General features: G+C 46.3%; 1 protein-coding gene and 1 long non-coding RNA gene across 8 annotated transcripts in view; one reads left to right on the plus strand and one right to left on the minus strand.

Annotated features, from left to right (window-relative positions):
* Nucleotides 1-20,242, plus strand: part of hivep1 (HIVEP zinc finger 1) — a 34,739-nt gene extending 14,497 nt beyond the window's left edge. For 4 of the 5 annotated variants that reach the window (XM_029166252.3, XM_029166251.3, XM_029166253.3 and 1 more), the window contains exons 3-9: nucleotides 9,025-9,078; nucleotides 10,307-16,035; nucleotides 16,133-16,266; nucleotides 16,378-16,553; nucleotides 17,037-17,138; nucleotides 17,707-18,239; nucleotides 18,512-20,242. In XM_029166252.3, coding sequence (XP_029022085.1) covers nucleotides 9,025-9,078; nucleotides 10,307-16,035; nucleotides 16,133-16,266; nucleotides 16,378-16,553; nucleotides 17,037-17,138; nucleotides 17,707-18,239; nucleotides 18,512-19,621 — 7,838 coding nt within the window. In that variant the 3' untranslated portion in view covers nucleotides 19,622-20,242. Of the gene's footprint in view, nucleotides 1-2,462; nucleotides 2,877-9,024; nucleotides 9,079-10,306; nucleotides 16,036-16,132; nucleotides 16,267-16,377; nucleotides 16,554-17,036; nucleotides 17,139-17,706; nucleotides 18,240-18,511 lie in introns of those variants that run through there. The other variant, XM_029166256.3, reaches the window with a different exon arrangement.
* Nucleotides 16,410-23,033, minus strand: part of LOC114865272 (uncharacterized) — a 30,387-nt gene continuing 23,763 nt past the window's right edge. For all 3 annotated transcript variants that reach the window (XR_008696065.1, XR_003787494.3, XR_008696064.1), the window contains exon 4: nucleotides 16,410-16,539. This is a non-coding gene — a long non-coding RNA (uncharacterized LOC114865272). The remainder of the gene's footprint in view (nucleotides 16,540-23,033) is intronic.

The raw sequence follows: 23,033 nt of genomic DNA on the forward strand, positions 1-23,033 counted from the left end.
GCAGCTGCAGGAGAGCCCTGAGGGAGCGCAGAGCCGGGCCGGAGGTCCACGGGCGAGGTGGAGGCGAGGTGGAGGCTGGAGGCTGGCGCTGATGCCTCCAGATGCTGTGAGGCTTGTTGCTCCCATCAGTCACAGTATCAAAGCTCATCAGAGCCACAGTCGGTCAGTTCACGTCGACCGCTGCAGGTCTGGTTTGAAACACAGGAAGTGTCGTTTCTCCTCGTTAGCGCGTCGGCTCATTATGGGATGTTTTGTGGAGGGAGGGGGTGACGGGGATCAGAGCCTGAGCTGGATTAAAGTGCTGTTTGGAAACACGCTCAGTGACGTGGCATGCCTTCACATCCTGCGTGCCCTCGCTGCCTTTTGCTGCGCGGCTCAGCCCCGCGTCTAATTAACACTCGTCTCTTCCTAGAAGCCTTGGCAGCTGTATTAACCGCTGCTCTCATGGCGAGGACGGGGACGTGATGACATGTGCAGATATGGCGGCAGCATCTGTCAGCTGGTGAAGCCTGTGGTCAGAACTGAGCTGGATTCCTGTGATTGGGCTCAGATTTACCTGTTGTTATCTGATGCCGTGAGGGAGGACGGAGCCGAGTCCTGGGGACCGTGCGTCTCGTCCTCCATGTTGTCCTCCTGATGCTCACTGAGGGATTCCAGACAGATTAGTACAGAACACCATCACACCTCTTGGCAAACGAACCGAGACGAGCTCCCTTTGTTTGTTGTGTTTGACTGGACAACTTGAAACCGATTGTGTAACTGCTGTGATAGAACGGTGTCGAAACAGACCGTACATACCTGTGATGCACGGAGGAGGAATCTGCTTTGTGTCACAGTTTCTCTTGCACATGACACAGACATGAAGGTGTGGAAATCCAGGACATGATAATTTGTGCCGACTGCGGCGCTGAAGGATGTTTGTGCACATTAATGGCAGCTCACAGAGGCCGAGCATTAGAGGCTACTAGTTGGATTACTTCATTAAGGCTCTGTTACATTATCGCCAGCTCAGCTGTTATTAACTCAGATGTTTCCACGGCGATGAGGCGGCGTTTCCACTGCTTCAGGCCGTTTAACAGGCGCAGCTGCTCAGTCACTGGTCCTTTTCTGGGGTTTGAACCCGGCAGCAGCAGCCTCCTGGTGTTTCTCTGGCCGTCTTAATCACAGAGTGCGATGTTGATCCTGGAGTTTGTGCCGGCGACGTGTTTGTTCTGTGAACCCTGGCAGTGACACAGCAGAAAGGTCCTGGTCGCGGAGCGTCTCGTCTCCAGCCAGAGTCAATATTTATCTGAATTTCTGAACCGCTCCTGTGGTAAAACTGTGAAACCTTCAGAATTCCCCCATAAATACTGAGGCAAAAAATAAAGCAGAGGGTGTTTCCTCTTTTTTCCACACACACACACAGTACAGCATCACAAGCGTCACACACAGTGCTTGTCATCTAGGTCACATTTGTGTAAAAGGTGCTTGTCATCTAGGTCACATTTGTGTAAAAGGCCCAGCACTGCTCAGACGTGAGAATCCCCTCCTTTAAACATGGACCAGGTGGAACCCTCCCATGGCGATCTGCAGCTTCACTTCACCTGTCTCAGTCCCAGACCTTCATAGAATAAAACCTGACGCTGCACCACCTGGACCTCTGCAAATGTGACATTAGTACAAAAATCAGGGAACCAGTCAGACAGGAATAAGTGGCAGATGTCACACGGCAACAGATACGGTTTTAATGAGATGAAGGAAAACGTTTGTGCTTGGCTTCAGTCTCTGTGACGAGGAAGAAGATACAGCACACACTCATTCATCACAGTAAATCCAATTAAAATCGAATTAGGTGATGAAAGGGTCCATTTGGTCGGAGGTGCTAAAAAAAGAAGACTGTGCATGACCTGAGGCTGAAGACGGGAGCCTGACTCCCCACAGACAGCAGCGTATTGTGCTCAAGTTAGCGCCTTCTATTCGTAGACGTTCTGTAGGTTGTACTTTCAATTTGACCAATTTAAACCTGCGTAAACTACATGACCAACGCTGTCCAGCGTTTCAGTATTAAGGAAGCTTTACTATCAACAGTTTCACTTCTGTTCCTATGTTTTCAGTGTAAACGCTGAACATGCAAAGTCATTATTGAAAAGGAAGTGAAAGCGCTGCGGGGTGACCATCAGAAACACAGCGTTCCTCAGGTAAACAGCTGCTCACCCGGCGACTGACTGAGGCCCATTAGCAGCAGCAGCTTTAGCTTCAGCAGCAGCTGCAGCGGCAGCGGCGGCGCTGGTAGATTCCTCCCCTGCAACACAAACACGGAGCGGGTGAGGGAGAGGGAGGGAGGCGGGGACAAAGAGCCCCTGGAGGGTGCCAAAGCCGGTTTAAGTGACGTCACCCGGCGCTAACCCCCCCCCCCCTCGCTTCCTGGGCCTTACAGGAATTCCCCTCCTCGTCACATTATTCTGAGAAACGCGCCGGCGACGCCTTTGCCGCTGCTGCAGAGCCACAGCTGATGGGCTGAAAACAGCGCTGCGGCTGCATGTGTTGACACAGGAGACGCGTTCAGGCGCTCGCTGCTCGTTTGCTGCGTGTCGGTTCCGTGAAGCACCGGCAGAGTGGCCGGTACGGCCAGAGGACGGTGTCTTCTGGGCTGTTGTGAAACGCGCGGTGCAGGGTTTGAGGTCAGAGGCGCGGAGCTGTGTGAACACACCAGAATCTCCGCTGTCGTCAGACAGGAAGCGTGTTGTCACTCGTCTGCGCCGCTGCACTCACAAACAACAAGTGGGCAGAGGGAGCGTGGAGCTGGAGGCTTTAAACGCCTTGTTTTCCTCAGGAGGAAACGGGACCGCTTTGTAACTGGACCGGGCCGGGCCGGGCTCCGTAGAGCAGACGCATGCGTAAGTCCCCACTCTGACTTCCATCTGCTGGTGGTGCCTGCGATGCTGTGTGTGTGACGTGCAGCCTCGGGGGAGAGGGTTCAACAACGAGGAGTCAGAGTGATGATATTGTTTTTATTGTTATTTCATGGCCGTAGTTGTCAGAGTGTGGGAGGATGTGGAGGGTGACATGCAGCGACGGGATGTGTCTGTTCTGCAGCGAGCGCTGGACCGTTGAGCTGCTCGCTGCTCCATCTGCCAGTGTTTTCTCAATTATTCAGCACATAAAATTCAAGTGAAAACTGCTTCCACATTTCAGATAAAAGCCTTTTTTTTATTTCTAGCGGAACGTCAAACGAGTAGATTTTCTGTGGGCTGGTGCAGAATTAAGCATGGTCTCAAACTGCAGATGAGTTGCTGGTACAGTTGGATGCGCTTGACGGATCTTTATTAGTCGCGCGGCTTCATAGCGAGTCATTAGTCATTTGTGTAAATGCACAAACGCACTGGTGGTGTAGTCGCTCCTGTGCCGGGTTTGGGTCGGGGTCCGGCCAGCCTGGACCCAGGTTGGTCACTCACTGTTCAGCTGTGAGTCGTTGCGTCTCAGCTCTGTAACACGTTCGTACCTGGGTGTTGAACTGAGCTGCGTGCGGACGCCCCTCCCCCTCGTCTTCCTCCTAAGGCTCCACACAGACGCCACTGTTTGAGCGGCGCTGGAGACGTGCGTCCCGTCTCAGCGCCGTCTGATGACCCGCCGGGTTCAGTCCAGTGGAACCGCCGCTGGGGGAACTGGAGGCGCTGAGTGGATGGAGTTTGACGCGCAGCTTGTTTTGGTTCCGTTTTTGCTTCCGTAGAGACAGAAGCGTCTCTTTGTTTACTGTTTCAAGTGACGCGAAGGCTCAAACACAGAAATGAAGTGAAACGTGCTCCAGTCGGACTGGACTCTAGAACTATAGAACTGCTGTTAACGAAGATAAGCCTGAGCAGCATCCTGATATGGATGCGACCCAGTGAGAGAGTGATTCATAACTCAGATTGAACTGCATTCACTGTAACTGGCTCCACGTTGCTCCGGTTCTGGAAGCCGGGCTCTGTCTCCGTCTGTTGTGATGCAGGCGGGTTTTAGGCGAAACGCGTGCACGGCCTGTGAGCGATAGAAGGGGTTGTATTCACATCCCGTTCATGTTTGCCTGCACACGAGCGCTAACTCTCACGCTCCTCTACCCACATAGTTATATCAATTTTTCACAAGGATCCCACGCATTCCCAATAATCAGTGGCCTCCAGTCTGCTGCTTCTTCCACCTACAGTTTCCTGCGGGGGCAGTGGTACTGTACAGATAGTGTGTGTGTGTGTGTGTGTGTGTGTGTGTGTGTGTGTGTGTGTGTGTGTGTGTGTGTGTGTGTGTGTGTGTGTGTGTGTGTGTGTGTGTGTGTGTGTGTGTGTGTGTGTGTGTGTGTGTGTGTGTGTGTGTGTGTGTGTGTGTGTGTGTGAGATCAATATTTCATTTGTTGACTGGGTGTTTGCAGTGCTGTCACGCGTTTGCAGGAGGATGGAGCGATAACTTAGCCTCTAATTATTGTTGCTGTTGTGGAGCAGAGGACGTCTACGGTAAATCACGCAGGTCCATGATCTGCATCGCGGCCCCTTTTGAAGCCATATATTGTGGCGGCGCCTGCGTGCACCGTAATGCCGTTGATGTCATTCACATTCAGCGCTGCACATAAACAACCCCCCCCTCCCTCTGCCTCCCCCAGATGTGGGGTGTTTAGCAGTCAGCAGCTGATCTCCAGGCTGCAGAGAGCGCAGATAAAGAAAACCTCCTCCCATTACGTCTCTGCTTGTCTGAGGCATCTATGCGAGTGTGATCTTGAAATGTTACAGAAACCAGAGTGTATTTAACACATTTGCATAAGTTGAATGGTTCATGTTGGAGATTTAAAGCAGCCTCTCTGATTGAAATGGCTTGATGCCTCGCTGTCACTCATCCCTCCCAGTTTGAGGACCGGCCTCGGCTCCTAGCTCAGTTCCTGCGGTGAAGAGGAGGGAGGGAAGTCACTCGAGGCTGAGCTGTAAACCGGCAGATGATGACAGACTGCAGCCTAATGGGACTCGGTGAGGAGTCCTCCGCCGCATCATGGCCTGCCGCCGGTCACTGAGGGGAGCCTTCCTGCAGCGCTGCCCCTCCGCTGTGCTCTGACACAGGCGCTTCCCTGGAGGCCGCCGGGAGTCTCTGCTCTGGGCGTGACTGCAGATGAAGAAACCATGTGTCAGACGCTGACGGCCGCTCATGTGGCCGCTGATTGTGTGTCTCAGCTGCTGAGGGCGGCTGAAACGCTGCCCGTCCACCACAGACCACAGGAAGCGAGCCAGATAAAAGCAGACGCGTTGAAGGTGACACTGTATTTTTCCAGCAGGAGACGTCCTGCTTTAGCGGAACCATTATTAATTCAGCCCACTTTTATTTATTATTTAGAGCCAATTTGCAACAAAAGTTATTTCAGAGCCCGTCAGGAGGAAAAACGCAGCGGTCTGCCTGTTTTATTAGTTAACTGATGATCTGACGCGTTACACGTAGGTTTGTTTTTACACATCAGTAGGTGCAAACACTGTTAACAATAAACACATCTACATCTTCAGCTCATTAATTTCTACACTTTTACACAAGGCTGATGAGTCCTTGGACTATTTTTCAGCTCACACATTTAATTCCCCTCTTGCATAATAAAAAGCACATTCAGGGTTTAGAAGCAGATTTCCTCTGTTTCTGCTCGGAACCATAACTTAAATTGTGTGAGGAGCGTGTTTTTGTGGAGCTGCAGCACGTTGTTGGTGACTACTCTAAGAATACCTCCGCCAGTGTGAGGGTGTGTTTGATGTTGGTGTGTGTTTGTACAGCAGCCTGGTGGAGGTGCTTGAGTTACATAATCTCCATCTCCCTCCCGCACAGTGACAGGGAAGAAGGGGGCAGCTGCCGACTCCCATCTCATCATCTTCGGCCCAGTGAGGCATCGCTCCTCTTCCTCTTTGCTCACTCTGCCAGTTTTCTACCTCTTCTTCTCTTTTTTTTTCCAGCGCTCCTCCTTTGCAGTTTGTTACATCCATCGAGACAGGACAGGGGCTCTAACGCTTAAATGCCATTAAATATAGTGTGATGAAGCCACTTGCTCTTTACTAAGTGCATCATCTACCAGGTGACTCTCGCCGGCCCACACACTGGTCCGCTGACATTGTTCAGGCCTATTGCTGGTGTATTGGAGCAGCGTGGCACATGCTGATGACACCTCAGCCCTCACAGATGATGCATGTTTGATGCCTGCAGAAAAAGCCAAAGCTGGGGCCACGCGATGAACGTGAGCGGCGTGCATATGGGCGCCGTGAGAAGCCGCTACTACGCCGCTGACAGTCGCCATTTGGCACGGCGAGGCCCAACAGGGCAGACCGCTGAGCAGATATGAACGTGTTACAAACCAGCAGGCAGGGAGGGAGGAGGCTGGTGGGTATTTGTCGGTCAACAGGCTGAGGCCGTGCTGCTCAATAAGGGCTGATGCAGTTTTAATATTTTTATTCATTGAACAGATAGAGGTCTTGTTCCACAGCGACACCTGGGTTATTTTCCAGATCATCTGTAGCTCATTAGCATATGTTTGCATCTGTGGCTATTATGAGCACATCTTCACTGATTATTATCTGTCAAACGCCTTAATGAGCATGGACGGGCTTCCTCTCCCACCGCGGAGCCCCGGCCACAGCCGCCGAGCTGCAGACTCACATCAGGTGGGTGCCGAGAATCGAATGTGAGCACATTTCATGTGCCGCTACGTCACTTGTGCCCTGAGGGCACCAGTAATCACATTTCTCAGCATCCTAGACAGTTCAGTGAGGATGACACAAGGAGGGGAGGGGGTGGGATGGATATTTGGTTGTCATGACAGCGACCAGCCTGCAGACAGACTAATGCACGAACTCTTGCCTGATTGATATTCACCCGTGTCTTTATTTGATTTAGGTGTGATTGTACTACCACATGTTTAGGTTACATTAGTGGATTGATTAATTATTCATTTCCATCACATTCTGCACACTGCCTTTATTTAAGCAAGTAGCTCAATGTGCTAACTTGTGTCATTTAGCTTTAACTTGAACAGATCAACTATGATGTACAGTTTGTTCCTTGCAGTATTCTTAAGTAAAACTTCCTAAAAAAAAGTTTCTGTTTTATATTTTAACACCACACAACAGGCATTTTAAAGTTTAATGTAACTGATGCAGCATGTGTTGAGAATAAGACCTGTTGTTTCTCAGCACTTTTGGAGTAATGTTTTGCAACATGAAACAGTGCGTGTGTGTTTTGACAGGGGAGACAGATTTCAGATGCCATTAACAGCCAGTGAGGGGAATAGCAACCCTGTAATCATTCCCTTCTGTCTTGGGTGAAGCATGTTTAGTTTTTTTCGGAGGATAACGACCCCGTGTCCCTTTCCGCCCACGCAGTCGGTGTTTCCTTTTCTTCCAGACTTTAGCTTCGTGAGTAATGCGTGAGGGATCTTGTTTGTGGCTTGTTATGTAAAAGGTGGGTTACACTGTGGTCTCCTCTGCAGCCACTAAAAATAAGGCTTTTGTTACGCTGTAATCGGATGCTTTGGTTTGTGTAGTGTAATGAACAAAAATCCATCTCCACATCTTCTAACCACCAAAACAAGCGTTTATCGTCTCCGCGCAGTTTGCAGTGACATGGATGTTTAGTTTCAAAGCTAAACTAAGCCGTGGACTGAGGGAAGCTTGAGAAGCCTCTGTTTGGAGGAACGCTCCACCAGTGCAGTTGCCAGGAAAACACAGCCTACCTGATTCCTTTGCTGGGTGTCGAGGGAGCTCACACGGTCATATATGTAAATAGACCAAAGTCTGTGTCTACCTCTCTGTAAAAGATGCCCATGATGCTGCTCCCTCCGCGGTTGCTGTGCTGTGCTGTGCTGTGCTGTGCTGTGCTGTGCTGTGCTGTGCTGTGCTGTGCTGTGCTGTGCTGTGCTGTGCTGTGCTGTGCTGTGCTGTGCTGTGCTGTGCTGTGCTGTGCTGTGCTGTGCTGTGCTGTGCTGTGCTGTGCTGTGCTGTGCTGTGCTGGCAGGGTGCCTTTGTTTTGCTCCACTAAAGCTTAAGGGTGGGGACACGTTATGTAATCTGTGGTCTGTGCCTGGTATAGAGAGAAGCGGACAGAGAGAGGGATGCAGCAGGGTGTGACTGTAGTAACTCAGTGATGACATAATCCACTGACCCCTCCTGTGCCCTGCTGGTGTCAACCCATCATCACACTGATGTCGGGAACCACAGCAGAGCGTCTTTTTCATTCCCCTATTTCGAAGGATTAGCTAAATTTGTGCCATGTGTGAGGACTCCTCTTACCCTGGTGTCATGTGCAGTACACGGAAACCACAGAGGGTTTATTGAGGTGATTTTCCTGAGGATGAGGCTCAAACATATTTTTCAACAGTATTGATCAATATCCTTCAGATTTTTTTGCTTTGATATTGATCGATTTGCATAAACCTGCAGTTGAAAACTAAATATCCATGTTTTGATGAAGTACAGTAAATGTGAATAACGAGCTGTTAGATGGAATTACACATCCGCAGCCTCAGCAGTAAAACAGAGTTCAGTGTGTCTGTCTGTATTCCACTGTGCCTAACCCATTCACACCACATCAAGCCAGCATATATAATTGATATTGATTACACTAGCACACAGTCAGCACTGTCACCTCCCACACATCCGTGAGGTCTGTACAGAAACGGGTTCCTCACCTGGTGGAGTGATGATTGTGATGTACAAAAGAGCTGATAGCCCTTCATTTTAGATTCAGACTGATCAGTGGGTTAACACACCCGTTTTGCCTTGTTTGCAAACCTAACCTGTACATAAAACGCACTCTTGCAAATATTTCTGTAGCAACGTTCCTTTAGGATTGTGTTCTTGTTGTGCAGCTCGCCCCTTTTGTGATTACAGTGATTTTCACTGTCTTTACTATGGGAGAAACCTGTTTCTAATTTGAAGCCGTGTGGGAAGCATCTCTGGTATCATTAGTTACATTGTGTGCTGCCTTGACTGTGGAGTGAGGGATTACGTGCAGCGCTGTTCTCTTTGCTGTAACGTGGTGTCTGTTCTTGTGTTGCAGATAAAATCGAAGAGGCACAGAAAGAGCTTAAAGACCCCAAAGGCTCACAAAAAGGTAGGAGCGACTTCAATGTTTATTTATTAAAGGAGCGTGAGCTTTGCTTCTTGAAGATTTATATTAATTATCCTGTAATAGTTTAGAAAAATGAACAGTTCTCGCAGAACTAAAAGCTCAAACCTGACTGATGTGTTTGGTGTATCACTGTAGTACTGGATTAGCAGAGCTTCATTTAGTTTTAGTAGTTAGCAGATTACTTTCAAGTGATCTGTTGTGTAACTACATTCAAATAGAAGACGCCAGTTTGTTTGACCCTGTGATGTGTTTTTCTAAACATTGGCATAACATAAGGTTTTTCAGCTTATTTGCTATTTGAGCTTTAAATGAATTAGCTATTGTAAATGAGTTGAATTGATGTGTGTGTCACCACATCTCTATCTAAATGTACTGTAGAGCAGGTATTAACATTCCTGGAGGCCAGTTAGAGACTGATCCGTTTTGATGTTCTGTTAACTCAGAATCAATGAAAAACATCAAGATGACGAGGAAGATAACTTAACGTTTAGCTGCTGAATAAGAAATTAAGTTCCCTTAATTAATTCCCTTTGAGCTGCATCTTATGTATGAACTTTGTATGATGGTAAACCTTAAATTCTGCACTTATTTTAGTCTGATCCTTATTATTCTAGTGCATATGAAGAAGTAATCGTTTTCCCATGTCTTTCAGTAACAAGTGCTACAAATGTCAGTATCTGAGATGACTTTTAGAAAAATCCCAGGCTTTGTTTAGAGTGAATGTTATATTTGTTGTGTGTTGCTTTAAAGGCTCAAGGGCTCTTCTGTTTAAATGGAGAAAGGGATTAAGTTATGTAAAGACTGTCAGAATTAGATTGGTCGTCAATCCACTTATAACCGAGGTCTTTAAGGATCCCTGACCTCATCTTGGGAAACACCCAAGCATGCAAGGAAACCAGGGCACTGCTGATCTTATGCAACATGTCCTTAGAACTTGCCTGAGTCATTATTACGGGACCATAGTATGGGTGTGTCCTTAAAAACAGAACTGCATTATTATTGAAATGCAGTAGTGAAACCAAGCATTCATATAAATAATGTGCATAAAGCGAGTCAGAAAATGTTTGTGATTATAGAATATTTAATGGTTGGTTTTAGTTACAACAAAAACAAGTGTAAAAACAAGGAAACAAACATTTTATCATTATATACAACATGTGGTCCTGACAGTCACCCCTGCTTTTGTTTCTCATTGTCTCTTTCTCTATAGGGAGAAATGCAGATAACATAAAAGGACTAAAGAGGAAAAAAGTTGTTGCAGAAAGTCAGCTAAAGAAAATTCCTAAATCTCCAGTGAAGAAGCCTCTCCAGCTGAAAACGCCTGAAGCTGTTCTCCAAGAACCACTGTCCAAGGAGACCACGCCTTCGTGCTCCTCTTCATCCAACAGTGCTTCCCAGAATAGATCTGTTTTGCCTTTTAGGAAAAGAGATCCGCAGTATGCCCAAACCAGCGCAGCGTCCCCTGACAAGGGGTCAGCGACTGACTCTGAAAGGCTAAAGCTGGACCGAACATCTGCTAAGCCACAACTATTCAAGACTTCTGATGCTGAAGAGGGCTCTTTGAATACTGCGCCAGTGTCTAAAGACAAGAGCCTTGACGGAGATCCTTACCTCAGCAGTGCTCCTCTTGATGTTCTACTTAAGGCCATGGAGCCTGACTTCAGTACACTGGCAGAGAGGAAAAACTCCTTCCAGGTCACAGCCACTGGAAAACCTGCTCCTGCTTTTCATGCTCAGTCCAGTGGTGAATTGACAATGCCAGCTGTTAATGTTGGTCTCCAGAGCCAGACTTCACACATGCAGACTTATTACATCGACAAACAAGGAAACTTTATTGGCATTGCAGCGCTACAGGGAAATGTGCAGACATCCTCACAGGGTACCGCCATCCAGCCCTCCCCACTTGCGGCACCACATTTTATGCCTGTTGCTTCGAATACAGAAAAGCCAAGCTTACAAATGAACTTTAATGCTGGACCATCCACTATAACTCACGCACCGGTTCCCTCAGGTTCCAACACTCTGCCACAAAGCCAACCGCCAGTTGTGCACACTTGCCAGTCCCTGTCTGCGAGTGTTCCCAGCACCATTCAGGTCCCAGTTACACCTGGCAGCAACCATGTTCAGATGGCCACTGTAATGAACTTTGGTGCTGAGCAGGTTTCCAAGGATCAAAAGCCTAAGAAGCCAGGAAAATATGTTTGTGAATACTGCAGCAGGGCATGTGCAAAACCCAGTGTGTTGCTCAAACACATCAGGTCTCACACAGGAGAAAGACCATACCCCTGTGTGACATGTGGCTTTTCATTCAAAACCAAGAGCAACTTGTACAAGCACAAGAAATCGCACGCTCACGCAATTAAACTTGGTCTCATTGCACGCTCTGAATCCGGAAGTGGATCGTTATCTCAAGAATCTGACAAAGCTCTTGGGACACATTCAGACGCAGAGGAAAGCGGGGACAGCGATGAAGAAGGTAGCACTGCAGACTTGGACCCTGACTCATCACAAAGCAGTGCCGCAGCTTCATCAGAAAACAGTTTACAGAGTTCAGGTACAACTCAAGTAAGCCGTGGAGAAGTGGACTCATCAGCTGTGGAATCAGTCAAACTAGCAGCTGTGCAGAGGGCTCATGAGCCCAAAGTAACCGCTGCTCTTCCAAAAGTTGTTGTATATCCAGTGAATGTCTCTCCTCTGAGGGCAGACAGCCCCAGAGTTACTGGTGCAGCACCTGAGCAAGCTGCTGCACAACGGCAGCGAGACTTTCAGACTGCCAGTCTGAGGTCGAGCATCACAGTCCTGTCATCTCTGAAAGAGGTGGATGGTACAAATCCCTCACTAGACACTGTGAGTGAAGACGAAGACCAACAGTGCAAGTCTCCACTGTTGGGCGGACATGCTCAGCTTCAGAGGCAACAAGCAACAGACTTTTCCCAGCAGCAACAGGCTAAATGTCTGCTTAGTCCCCGCAGTCTGGGAAGTACAGATTCTGGCTACTTCTCACGTTCTGAAAGTGCTGACCAGGCCATGAGTCCACCTAGTCCATTTGTGAAGATAACTCCACCTGTAGACATTGACATTGCCAAGAGTACTCTTCCTAATGTCCCTCATGTGGTTTCCACAGTAATGCATGCATCAGTTGAACTTAAGCCTCGGGCCACTGAAGGACAGATGCGCCCACCGTTGGATGTCAAAGCACTCTCTCTGGAAGAGCGGATTTCAAAGTTGATATCTGACAATGAAGCAGTAGTTGACAACAAGCAGCTGGACAGTGTAAAACCGAGGAGAACATCTGTCTCAAGGAGAGGTAGCATTGACTCACCAAAATCCTACATATTTAAAGACTCTTTTCAGTTTGACCTGAAACCAATAGTGCGGAGGTCAAGTTCCAGCTCAGACATCCCAAAGTCCCCCTTTACCCCCACCGATAAATCAAAGCCAGTATTCCTTCTCTCTGTACCTTCTCAATATCCACCAATGGACTGTTTGCCAATTACAAGGAGTAACTCTATGCCTACTACACCAGGACATTCTGCTCTTCCCATTAATGTTGCCCCCATCCCTCGCCCTTTGCGAATCTGCCACTCATTTGATGACAAAATAAGTTCACTGAATGATGACGTGTTTTCATCAGCCCCATCAACCCCAAACCCGGCAATACATTCTCGTACATTAGTCAGACAAGCAGCGATAGAAGACTTTTCCACAAATGAGGGGCATGTTCTCCCCAGTGTTCGCTCAATGGACGAAGGTTATCATGGGCCAAGCAGTTCAACAGAGCTAATGCAAAGAAGCCGGTCTTTTGAGCACAGTCAAGACAAAACCAGAAGGACTCTGCAGAATAAAGGCACAATGTATGAATGTGAAACTTGTCGGAATCGGTACAGAAAGTTGGAGAATTTTGAAACTCACAAGAAATTCTATTGCTCTGAGCTTCATGGTCCAAAAAACAAGCCGAATGCTGTTAAGGACACAGATCAAGATGTTTTTTATGTTAACATACAACAGCCGATACTGCCTAGACTGACTGGTGGCTCTGGAATACTTGATCAACAGACATCAATTAGGAAGAGGAGGATAATGAAAAGTGTTGGAGATGAAGACGATCAGTCTCCAACTGACACCAATCCACCTTGTTCAGTTAGTTTTGAGTTACCATCAGCTCTGGCAAGTCAATCATTTTCTCAGCCTGCTGTAATAGTAGACATACAGCCCAAAAACAACCAGTCAAAGTTAACTCAACTTGTAGCAAGAAGCATCAATAATCCAGATTCTAGACTGTCCCCAATACGGGAGACGCAGATCAGTACCACAACTAAAGTAGAGATGCAAAGGCAAGGTAGTGGTACTTCAGTCATTAGACACACCAATTCACTCAGCAGACCCAATTCATTTGAAACGGAATCTACTGATAGGGTCTCTCCCATTGATAGTATGGAGAAGAATCCCTTGACCAAACCTAAAACAGATGCAGCCACAATTATCTCAGCTGACGGCTATCATGAAAAACTATCCCACCCCAACACTGTTGACTTTGGAAAACAAAGGAAGGAACAAAGCACCGATGGCATAGTACCAATAGTTGAAGACACTACTCCTGTACATCAGTCTCGGTTAGTTCGCCAAAACAACATCCAAGTTCCAGAAATTCTAGTCACAGAAGAGCCTGACAGGGAGCATGAGACACTGACTACTGAGCCAGCAGAGAAGCCCACAGATCAATTCAGCTGGCCTCAGAGAAGTGAGAGTCTGTCAAAGTTACCAGCAGAAAAACTTCCACCCAAGAAGAAAAGAATTCGTCTTGCTCAAATGGACCACTCCTCTGGTGAGTCCAGTTATGAGTCCAGCCTTTCACGGAGCCTCAGCAGGGACAGTAGTCTCTCTCGCTGCTCTAGCATCTCTGCCTCTTTTGAGAGAGATGAGCCATCTAGGGCGGACAGTCCATCGAAAGGGGGAGAGTGTGTGGGCAAAAACCTGGAGCCTCAAGGTTTGCCAACAGCCTTTAACACTCTCGGTGTGCCTGGAATGATGAGACGTGCCGCATCCGAGCAGATCACTTGCAATCAACCCGCTGTGGAGATTTCATGTGACTACCGTAGCAAGTCCTTTGACTGTGGCAATGTGTCTCCTAGCAGATCTTTGTCTCCTGTTGGCCAACCAAAAAGTGCACAAAGTTCTCAAGTGACCCAGGTGTCACTTATTGAAAGAAGACGGGGGCCATTAGTTCGCCAGATGTCGTTAAAGATAGGCCCAGAGAGTCAGCAACCTATTCGAAAAGCCGTCACACCTTCCGTGTCAAATGTTAGCTCTTTAACTCACAACAGATCCCAGCAGATTCACATTGCCAATTGGCGCACCATGGCTCAGCCTTTCATTCTGCATAGTGGAGAACCACCCTTACAAAAGAATGAGCAAATGGTGCAAAGCATTAATTTGGGTAGCCCCACTCAGCAGCCTCAAGTCCATGGCCTTCCACACCCTTGGCATCAAACATCAAGGGTTCAAATATGCCAAAAGATAAAACAACCAATGAGTCAGATCTTGGTTTGTCAAGAGAATGTCCAAAACAAACCAGCTAACACTGAAGAGAAGAAAAGTTTTGTGCCCAAATACCAACTACAGTGTCCCTCTTTAAGAGCCAGCCAAACCTTTTCTTTCTCCACCACACAGGGAGCTCAGATAGCCTTACCCGTTTTAACCATACCTATCGCTAATCCAATTTTGAACATTTCAAAATCGACAGACGTAATACAAAATGTATATGTCGCTCAACCTAATCAACAGGCGTCTGAGATTAAAACACAGGCTGCGGTTTTGTCTAGTGAACAGCAGAGAGACCACTTTGATCAAATCCAAGCAGGCGCCGTACCACTGCCACAGATCCTGATAACTCATGACCAGGTGCACTCCGCTCCGACCGTATCCAATAAAAACGCCCTCTCCTCCACTCACAGCGTTGTGAGTGATGCTCATGCAAAGATAGAGAAGACACAAACACCAACAGTGACCACTCTAAACAACACTGGAGGACGAGCACCTTCTCTGGGGTCTTTACACTGCACACAGAAACTGGCATCAGTGACGCTCTGCCCACAGCAAGAACCAACTGCCTCCAGTAAACGAATGTTGTCACCTGCCAACAGCCTGGACATCTACATGGAAAAGCACCAAAAACGGGCAAAGGATGAGCATGGGGTGGCCTGTCTAACTGACGGCAGATCGGTCAATTATCTTAACTCCAAGATGTCAGAGGTGACCCGACAGCGGAAGCTAACACTTGTTAGGCAGGTTTGCACAACTGAACCAGTGGACAGTCCTATTGAAACCGAGGCTCCACCTCTTCCCCAGGTTAAGACGGATGGAGAGAAAGACTCAGAGGCTAGTGATGATGTTAAGCCTATGTCACCTGACAGTGCTGTGCTGGAAAAAGAGACAGGCACTGTTATTCAGGAGGAGTCAAGCCCTGCCTCGAACACTGCACCTGTCAGCCAGGGTACCGTCATGCCAGCTAATAACAACCTGAGGACCCAAGAGAAAGCTGACGACCAAAGGTGGACTCCTGCCAAATCACCTATTAGGCCCTCCAGTTTCCACGGTGGTCAGGTGAAACTGACAACATCAGTGTCTGTGGTTAACACAAAAGACAGCCATCGCTTGTCGTTCCCCAGCTTAAAGACTGCCACAACGTTTACATGGTGTTTCCTGATGAAGAGGAAACCTCTGCATGTTCCGCAGAATGACTTAAAGACTTCAGCATACGCTGCCTGGACAGTTGGCTCCAACAACCCTAATCCGCTTGGGCTTCCCACCAAGGTGGTCATGTCACTGTTTGACTCCAAGCAGAGCTCCAAGAAAATGCATTACACCTCAGCCATAAGAACTAGTGGGAAATCTGACATCTTGTCTTACTCTGGCAAGCTGAAGGATGTCATGCCCAAGGTAAGAACTAACTAAAACTATGCTTTTTATGTGTGCTGAGTGTATAAATATTTATTTTGTTGTAACACTGCATATAATTTCTCTGGCCATTCTGCAGATGCCAATAACCCAAAAGTCTGCATCGGTTGAAACCAGATGTAAAGGGCAACCAGAAACCCAGAGCAGCAATGACTCAGACAAAGACATGTCATCTAAAACAGAACAGAGACGGGTGAAGATTTTTGATGGGGGGTATGGCTCAATTAATCTGTTTACTTCATTTTATACTTTCATTCAGAATTTTCTTAGGTTTGCTAACTTACCCCTTCTGTCGTTCCCCATGACTCTAATCCTACCCCACAGATATAAATCCAATGAAGAGTATGTTTACGTACGTGGGCGTGGACGAGGTAAATACATCTGTGAGGAATGTGGGATCCGTTGTAAGAAGCCCAGCATGTTGCGCAAACACATTCGCACCCACTCTGATGTCCGGCCGTACCACTGCGTCCACTGCAACTTCTCCTTCAAGACAAAAGGTTAGATGTAATACATAATGTGTTTAAGGCCAAAAACCTACCCCACGACATGACAGGGATTGTTTACCAATGTAATTTAACAACTGTTTACTACTACTACTTCATTTTGGAGCTCTAAGTCATACATAAAATAGTTCTAGAATTTAAACAAGATTTTGCAGACACTTGCGGTAATTTTGTTTTTACCACAACTTATTTTTTAAAAATAATTTCCCTAGACTTGAACTATCAAATTAAAGATTAGTTTCATTATCCCTTGAACTAAGACAAGATGATTCACTAGTCCTTATCAAACTTACCCACGCAACGCTGCAGAACAGTACTTGGTGTCAAAGCAACCCACGTTCATTTAAAAATGTCTTTATCAGTTACTCACCCTTTATATACAGCTTGCCCGAAGACCACATTCTCTTACATAAACTCCCTTTGTGCTATTGTTCAAGCTCTACCCACTGTAAGACCTCATTGCCTCTCTTCATGCAGGAAATTTGACCAAACACATGAAATCCAAGGCCCATATTAAAAAATGCATGGAGATGGGGGTGCCTCAGGGTCTGATTGAGGATCAGGATGCAGAAGACTCTGGTAGAGTATTTCAATTCCCAGCCTTTGTCTAGAGGGACATACAGAACCTTTCTTGTTTGCTTTATAGTCACAGCCTATCCTTCAAATTGAACATTTCTTTATGAATGCAGGGGGTTTATTACAGAATATTCTTACATATGTAACAATATACATCGATCAGTGGCTTTGCCATGTTCTAATTAAAAATTCTAAATGCAGCTTCTTGCTCAGTTATCTGAAAGCGCATGTGGGCGGCATGCACAGCTTTTAGAAAGGAAATTGGTGCGTCTAATTTTAGGAAAAAAGACAGAGGCTGAAAGCCTCCTATGCTCCCAGTATCTGAGAGCATATTTGTTTTTCCTCCTCTGCCTGTGATGAAGCTCAGGGGTGTATGCTAGTCTAGAGTGAGAAGCTCTGCTACTGCAGCAGCACAAAACAATCCTCTGCTGTTTTTATACAGTGGCAGTGAATGCTGACAGGAAAGCACTAAGAAATGATCTGGTTACATGCTTTACACCAAAGAGTTTGTTGGTCGATAGTGAACACCAAGGAAAGGCTCTCCCGCTAACATACTGTGTTGCGTCTACAGGAGATCGCAGTCAGCTTAGCAGTGCTGACCGTCAGGATTCAGATGGGGATGAGTCTGATGGCCCTGATGACGAGGAGAATGATGAGAATGAGGAGGAAGAGGAAGACAGCCAGGCAGAGTCTGGCTTGTCTACCAACCCTTCTGTTTCTGCCAGTCCGCAGCATATTCCTTCCAAAGAGGCTGAAGTCCCTCCTAGTGCCCTCCTAGCACAGATGTCAATCAGCTCAGTCTCTCTCTCTCTGTCTCAGCCTCCAGCTCCAGAATATCACAAACTGGACTTAGAGTCTGTCCCTATGATGAGTCCCCTGTCCCTGAGCAAGCGGATATCCATCTCTGGATCCTGCTGCAGCCCAGTGCCCCTTCATAACTCTCCTCCAGCTGTTGCCACCGTATCAGAATCCTGTACCTCAGACACAGAGTCAGTGCACATGATGAGCCCAGTTTCACCATGCAGGCAGATGTCCATCGACTACCCTGACTTTGACGTGCCCCCTAGTCCCCCAGTGCCAGGCAAGGGCTCCAAGCTAGGCCAGGTGAGACCCATGTATTCTCATTGTGTGTCTCTCCACCCCACCATGCCTGCCTCCCTGTTTTCTTGTCCATACCCATCCTTTCATTCCTGCATGCGAGGCACTTCCACCAAGCTCCTGTGAATGCTCTTAAACAAGGTGAATAGTCTTTTTAGTTCTGATTAGGCTTGGTGGGTTCATCCAAACAACATTTAATCTTAAACACCGTACATCGCTAGGATTTTGCACTAATTATATCAAGAAATAAGACTGAATTTTCTTTTTTCTTCTCACAGGATGCCACCGCTACCCGTCCTCCTCTGGTGACCACTGAATCAGGCATACCAGTGGATCGCGGCACTCAAACGTCCTCTTATGCTTCTCAAGGTCCCCCACACTTCCCCCCACAGGGTCTATGCCACGCACCGGGAGCAGAAACCCAGACCCACTTATTCAGCCACCTGCCATTGCACTCCCAGCAGCCTTCTCGCTCTTCTTACAGCATGGTCCCGGTCGGGGGGATCCAGCTGGTGCCTGCTGGCCTCGCAGCCTACTCCACTTTTGTACCAATCCAGGCGGGCCCTGTCCAGCTCACAATCCCAGCTGTGAGTGTCATTCACAGAAACACAAGTCCGTTACCAGCTCCCAACACTCCACCGCAACCAGAGGGCTTGCAGACCCCCCAGCCACTTGTGGTCCAGGAACCAATCAGTAGTGTCCTTCCCTGCTTCCCCCTGGGGCAAGTAGCTGGCCTACAGGCTCAAACGATCCAACCAGTGGGTCTGGAGACACTCATGGGGCTGACTAACACAGGCCTGGCATCCACTCAAATTCTCCCCCAGCAAGGGCTAACCCTCAATGCCACCCTGGGGCTGCAGGTTTTAGCTGCGAACCCTACCTCTCAAAGCAGCACACATGTCCCAGGTCTACAGATAGTTAACATTGCCCTGCCTGCCATAATTCCTTCTCTCAGCCCTCTCTCCACTCTTAGTCCTCTCCCTGGATCGTCTGAGAGGCAGGGCAGCCCTGAAGCTCCTGGAATACAGCCATCACAAAATGAACACGGGCTTGGTTCTTCACATGGCTGCATGCCGGCTTCACCAGCCTCCTCGTTGAAGGTCAGCAGCCCTTCAGAAGGAACCTCAGGCAGCAGGGCGAGCCCCGGAGGCAACAACAAAGCAGAGCCCACCAAGACTATTGATAGGGAACACGATAATCCTCCACAACAGCATCCGCATCCATCAGCAGCTGTTGAGACCCAGGCAGACTGTGTTAGGGATTCACCAGAGGGAGCTGGAGACCTTGCACCTCCAAGACCACCACCAGTAACCAGCTGGCAGAAGGTGATTGATGACTATAACGAGGCATCCAGCGATGATGAAGACAGACTTATTATTGCCACCTGAAACCCCATGTCAAAAGCTCTTGTTCTCTTTTGTAATTCTTGTCACTTTGTATGACTATAAACACTTTCAGGGGTTTGTTTCTTTGCAAATCTCCTTTCAAAGCACAGATGCTGACATCCATATTGTATGTGCAATCATATGATGATTATAATAATGACCAATCAGTTTATTTTTACTTTGTCAGCTCCAGACAGTTTCTTTTTTGTACATGTTGTATAGAAAATTGTGCCTTTTATGGAGTTTGTTTAGAACTTGTAAATATTCCTTATAAATTCTGTAGTTGCTTGTGTTTATTTCAAAAAAATAGAAGAGGCATAAACAATTAACGATATGAATTTTATTTTGGAGATTTGTCATTCGTAAATCTATGGAAATTATAAATGTTGTACTAGTATATGTACATTTCTATGGATTATTATGGGGCAATGTTTCTGTGTACAGATGTTGTGTTAAACTATTTATTATAATCCATCTAGTGCCCATTATGATTCATAAGGTATGTGCATCATTGTAGCTTTACATCGCTGTATTAATATTCTTAACTGTATCAGTAAAAATTTGTTTACGAATATTAAACTAGTGTCACTGTATTTGGCCAATTAAATACTACAAACAAGGTCACTATGGCTGCAATTTATATTAAAAGTATAACATACTATTTGTTTTTTATATTCTAAAACTTAAAGTAGCAACATAGAAGGTTTCTGCTGCTGAGATATAATTAATCATGGACAGAGCATTGGCTTGGGATGCATAAACTTCTAGGTTTAAGCCATCACGTATATACTGTGACCCTTTTTTCACCAAATACACATACTATACCATGACACCCTCTAATTTGTAGTGCAACACAAGCCCACATTAATTTTTAAAATGAATGATAGCTTCTATATGGAACAGCTTCTTTCCCATCCCTGTAATGTTTATGTACATATCTGTTCCTTCAGGGCTTTCCTTTCTATAGATCTCAAGAGCCGGAACAATTGTTTTGTTATTGCTTACGTTGCACAATGGTAAAATAATGAAAAAATTTAATGAAGGTCAAACAGTTTAATCTGCTTTAACGTCCTATGTGACATGCTTTGCACAGCACAAATAATTTAGACTATGTCCTGCTACATCATAAGCTTCTCATAATCACACAATCACAACAATACTACTTCATTGCAAATGCCCCTTTGCTCATGAAATGACTGGCACTTCATTAAAAAAACATATTTGTTTTATTTGACACCTGCAAGAAGAGCCGTAGTAAAGAGCTCTCAGAGGACCAGGACCTAACATAGTAATGTGGCCTTAATGAGTGAAACTTCTCTCACATCTCAAGAGGCTTTGCAGTGATTGTTCCACCCCATTCAGAAGGTGAGTCATCCATCTACAGTACAGAATGCATCATCCTTCCTCCTTCTCCCTCAGGAATAACTGAAACCTGCAGGGGAAGCTAAAGCAAAGCAAACAGAGCCCCCTCGAGGTAACGATCTGCCAGTGCAGAGAAGACAGAACCTACAGTAAGATTCACAACTCCTCTGTGCTAAATGTTACACAGCAGACCAGCCCCTGTAGGGTCACCACCGAATCTACAGTTTCCAAATGTTTTAACAAAACATAATTCTGCCTCTTTGGTAGGTTGCATGCATTCTTAAATGCGATACAATATTCCCCTAGCCAGTAGCACAAACTGTTCTTTTGGCCAGTGGAAACTCTTAACACCAGTTCTGATTAGGGACCTCAGTGCTACAGCAGTCAGAATATCTTACCTAAGACTTTTCCACTGTGAGCGCACATGTGCACGCCAACACACACAAACAAGGTCAATTTTCCAGAAGTCATTCATAAATAATAAAACTCTGCAGCTGTGGAGAGGGTTGGTAAAGACTTATACTTATGGCAAAATGATGCAAGACAGTACAGGAGGACAAACTGCCTTTGGCTTTTCAACTTGATTTTAAACCTATAATTTGATAGATAATTTTAAAATAGTCTGCCTATTTATCTTAAATATCTGTTAAATTATCTGATAAAACTCTTCGTTCAAAAAAGTACAAGTAAAGAGGTCTGCTCTGGTTACGTAATGGTAAACTGCTGCTACATACAAGAAAACTTTGTCTGCAGCTTGAAACAATGTTTCAGTCTCCCTGAAAAGTACTGAAATATCTTTAAATGTGCAAAGCTCAGCAACAGAATAAAGACTGAGATTTTGATGATGAATATCGTATGCATGATAAGCATGGTCAAAGTCAAGGCACCAATACCACAAATATATTATAAAGGCTCCCTGGACCTTAGCAAACATCTCCTCGAAGAGGAAAAACTGAATACAAAGCATGAACAAATCAATAGTCTGAAAGAGAAAAACCCAAAATAGATGCAAGCTTCAACATCCCACTATAAATTGCTTTTTAAAAAAGTGGGTTCTGTTATAAAGCACAGCTAAAAGTAGGATAAGAACTATGTGGATTTTACTACAACGCAAGCTGTGAGGCTTCTAGTAGACTGTCCTTTAGACAGACGAAACAAAACGAGAGCTCCTTGGTAAGTCACATCGGCTTCGTGTCCACAGAAGATAAAGTATAAACACCATCGTCACTGAGAAACAGTGACAAGGCTCAGTCATGTTGCTGAGATTCTGCATCTGGCATCACAGATTATCAAGGCATTCTGAGGAGGAACATTACGCCCAGTATCAGAGAGCTCTGACTCAGTCACAGGTCATGCGTCCTTTAACCGTCTAATGACATAAAAATTCATTTAAACCCTGGAGAATAAACACTATGCACAGATAGTAATACATCTGATCTATATATGGTCTGACCTCAAATGAGAGCAGAAACCACCACGTACTGCAGTAGCGGAGCATTTCTCAATAGAAACTACTGGATGAGAACATATGCCTCATTAAAAGTAACAAAACAACCCTTAACTACAACAATTACCTCAAAAAGGTGTGCTGCAAATTTTTAGGTTAAAGGTGAGTGTTGTTGTTCACTGTCCTCGACTCATTGAGGCAGATTTACAGGTAAGAATGTTCGAGAACGCGGTTATATTGTTTGCTCAGAGCCTCTCCCTCATAATCATTCTCAGTAATAAAACCAAACATTCCACTACGCAAATTATTTTGGTTGAACTATTCACATGTAAGAGTTGTGGAGAGGGAGTCACGGTAGCAGTTTCCTTCAAAATAGTATGTATCCATTTAAATGTACAAAATGTTTGATGTGTCTCTCATTGCAGTTTGTTTAAATCGTAGCTGATTGATTCTGTATTTCAATTTACAAACAAAATGATTGACCGAACAAACATGACTACAATTTCTCACTAGGACCAATTCATTACTTTAGATTCTCTGGGAAATTAGAAATCGTGTCGCTCGACTGCCCCCTGCTGTCTGACACGTGCAACCCCGTATCCAAAA

Source organism: Betta splendens, chromosome 11 (genome assembly GCF_900634795.4).
Source record: "Betta splendens chromosome 11, fBetSpl5.4, whole genome shotgun sequence".
Taxonomy (NCBI): domain Eukaryota; kingdom Metazoa; phylum Chordata; class Actinopteri; order Anabantiformes; family Osphronemidae; genus Betta; species Betta splendens.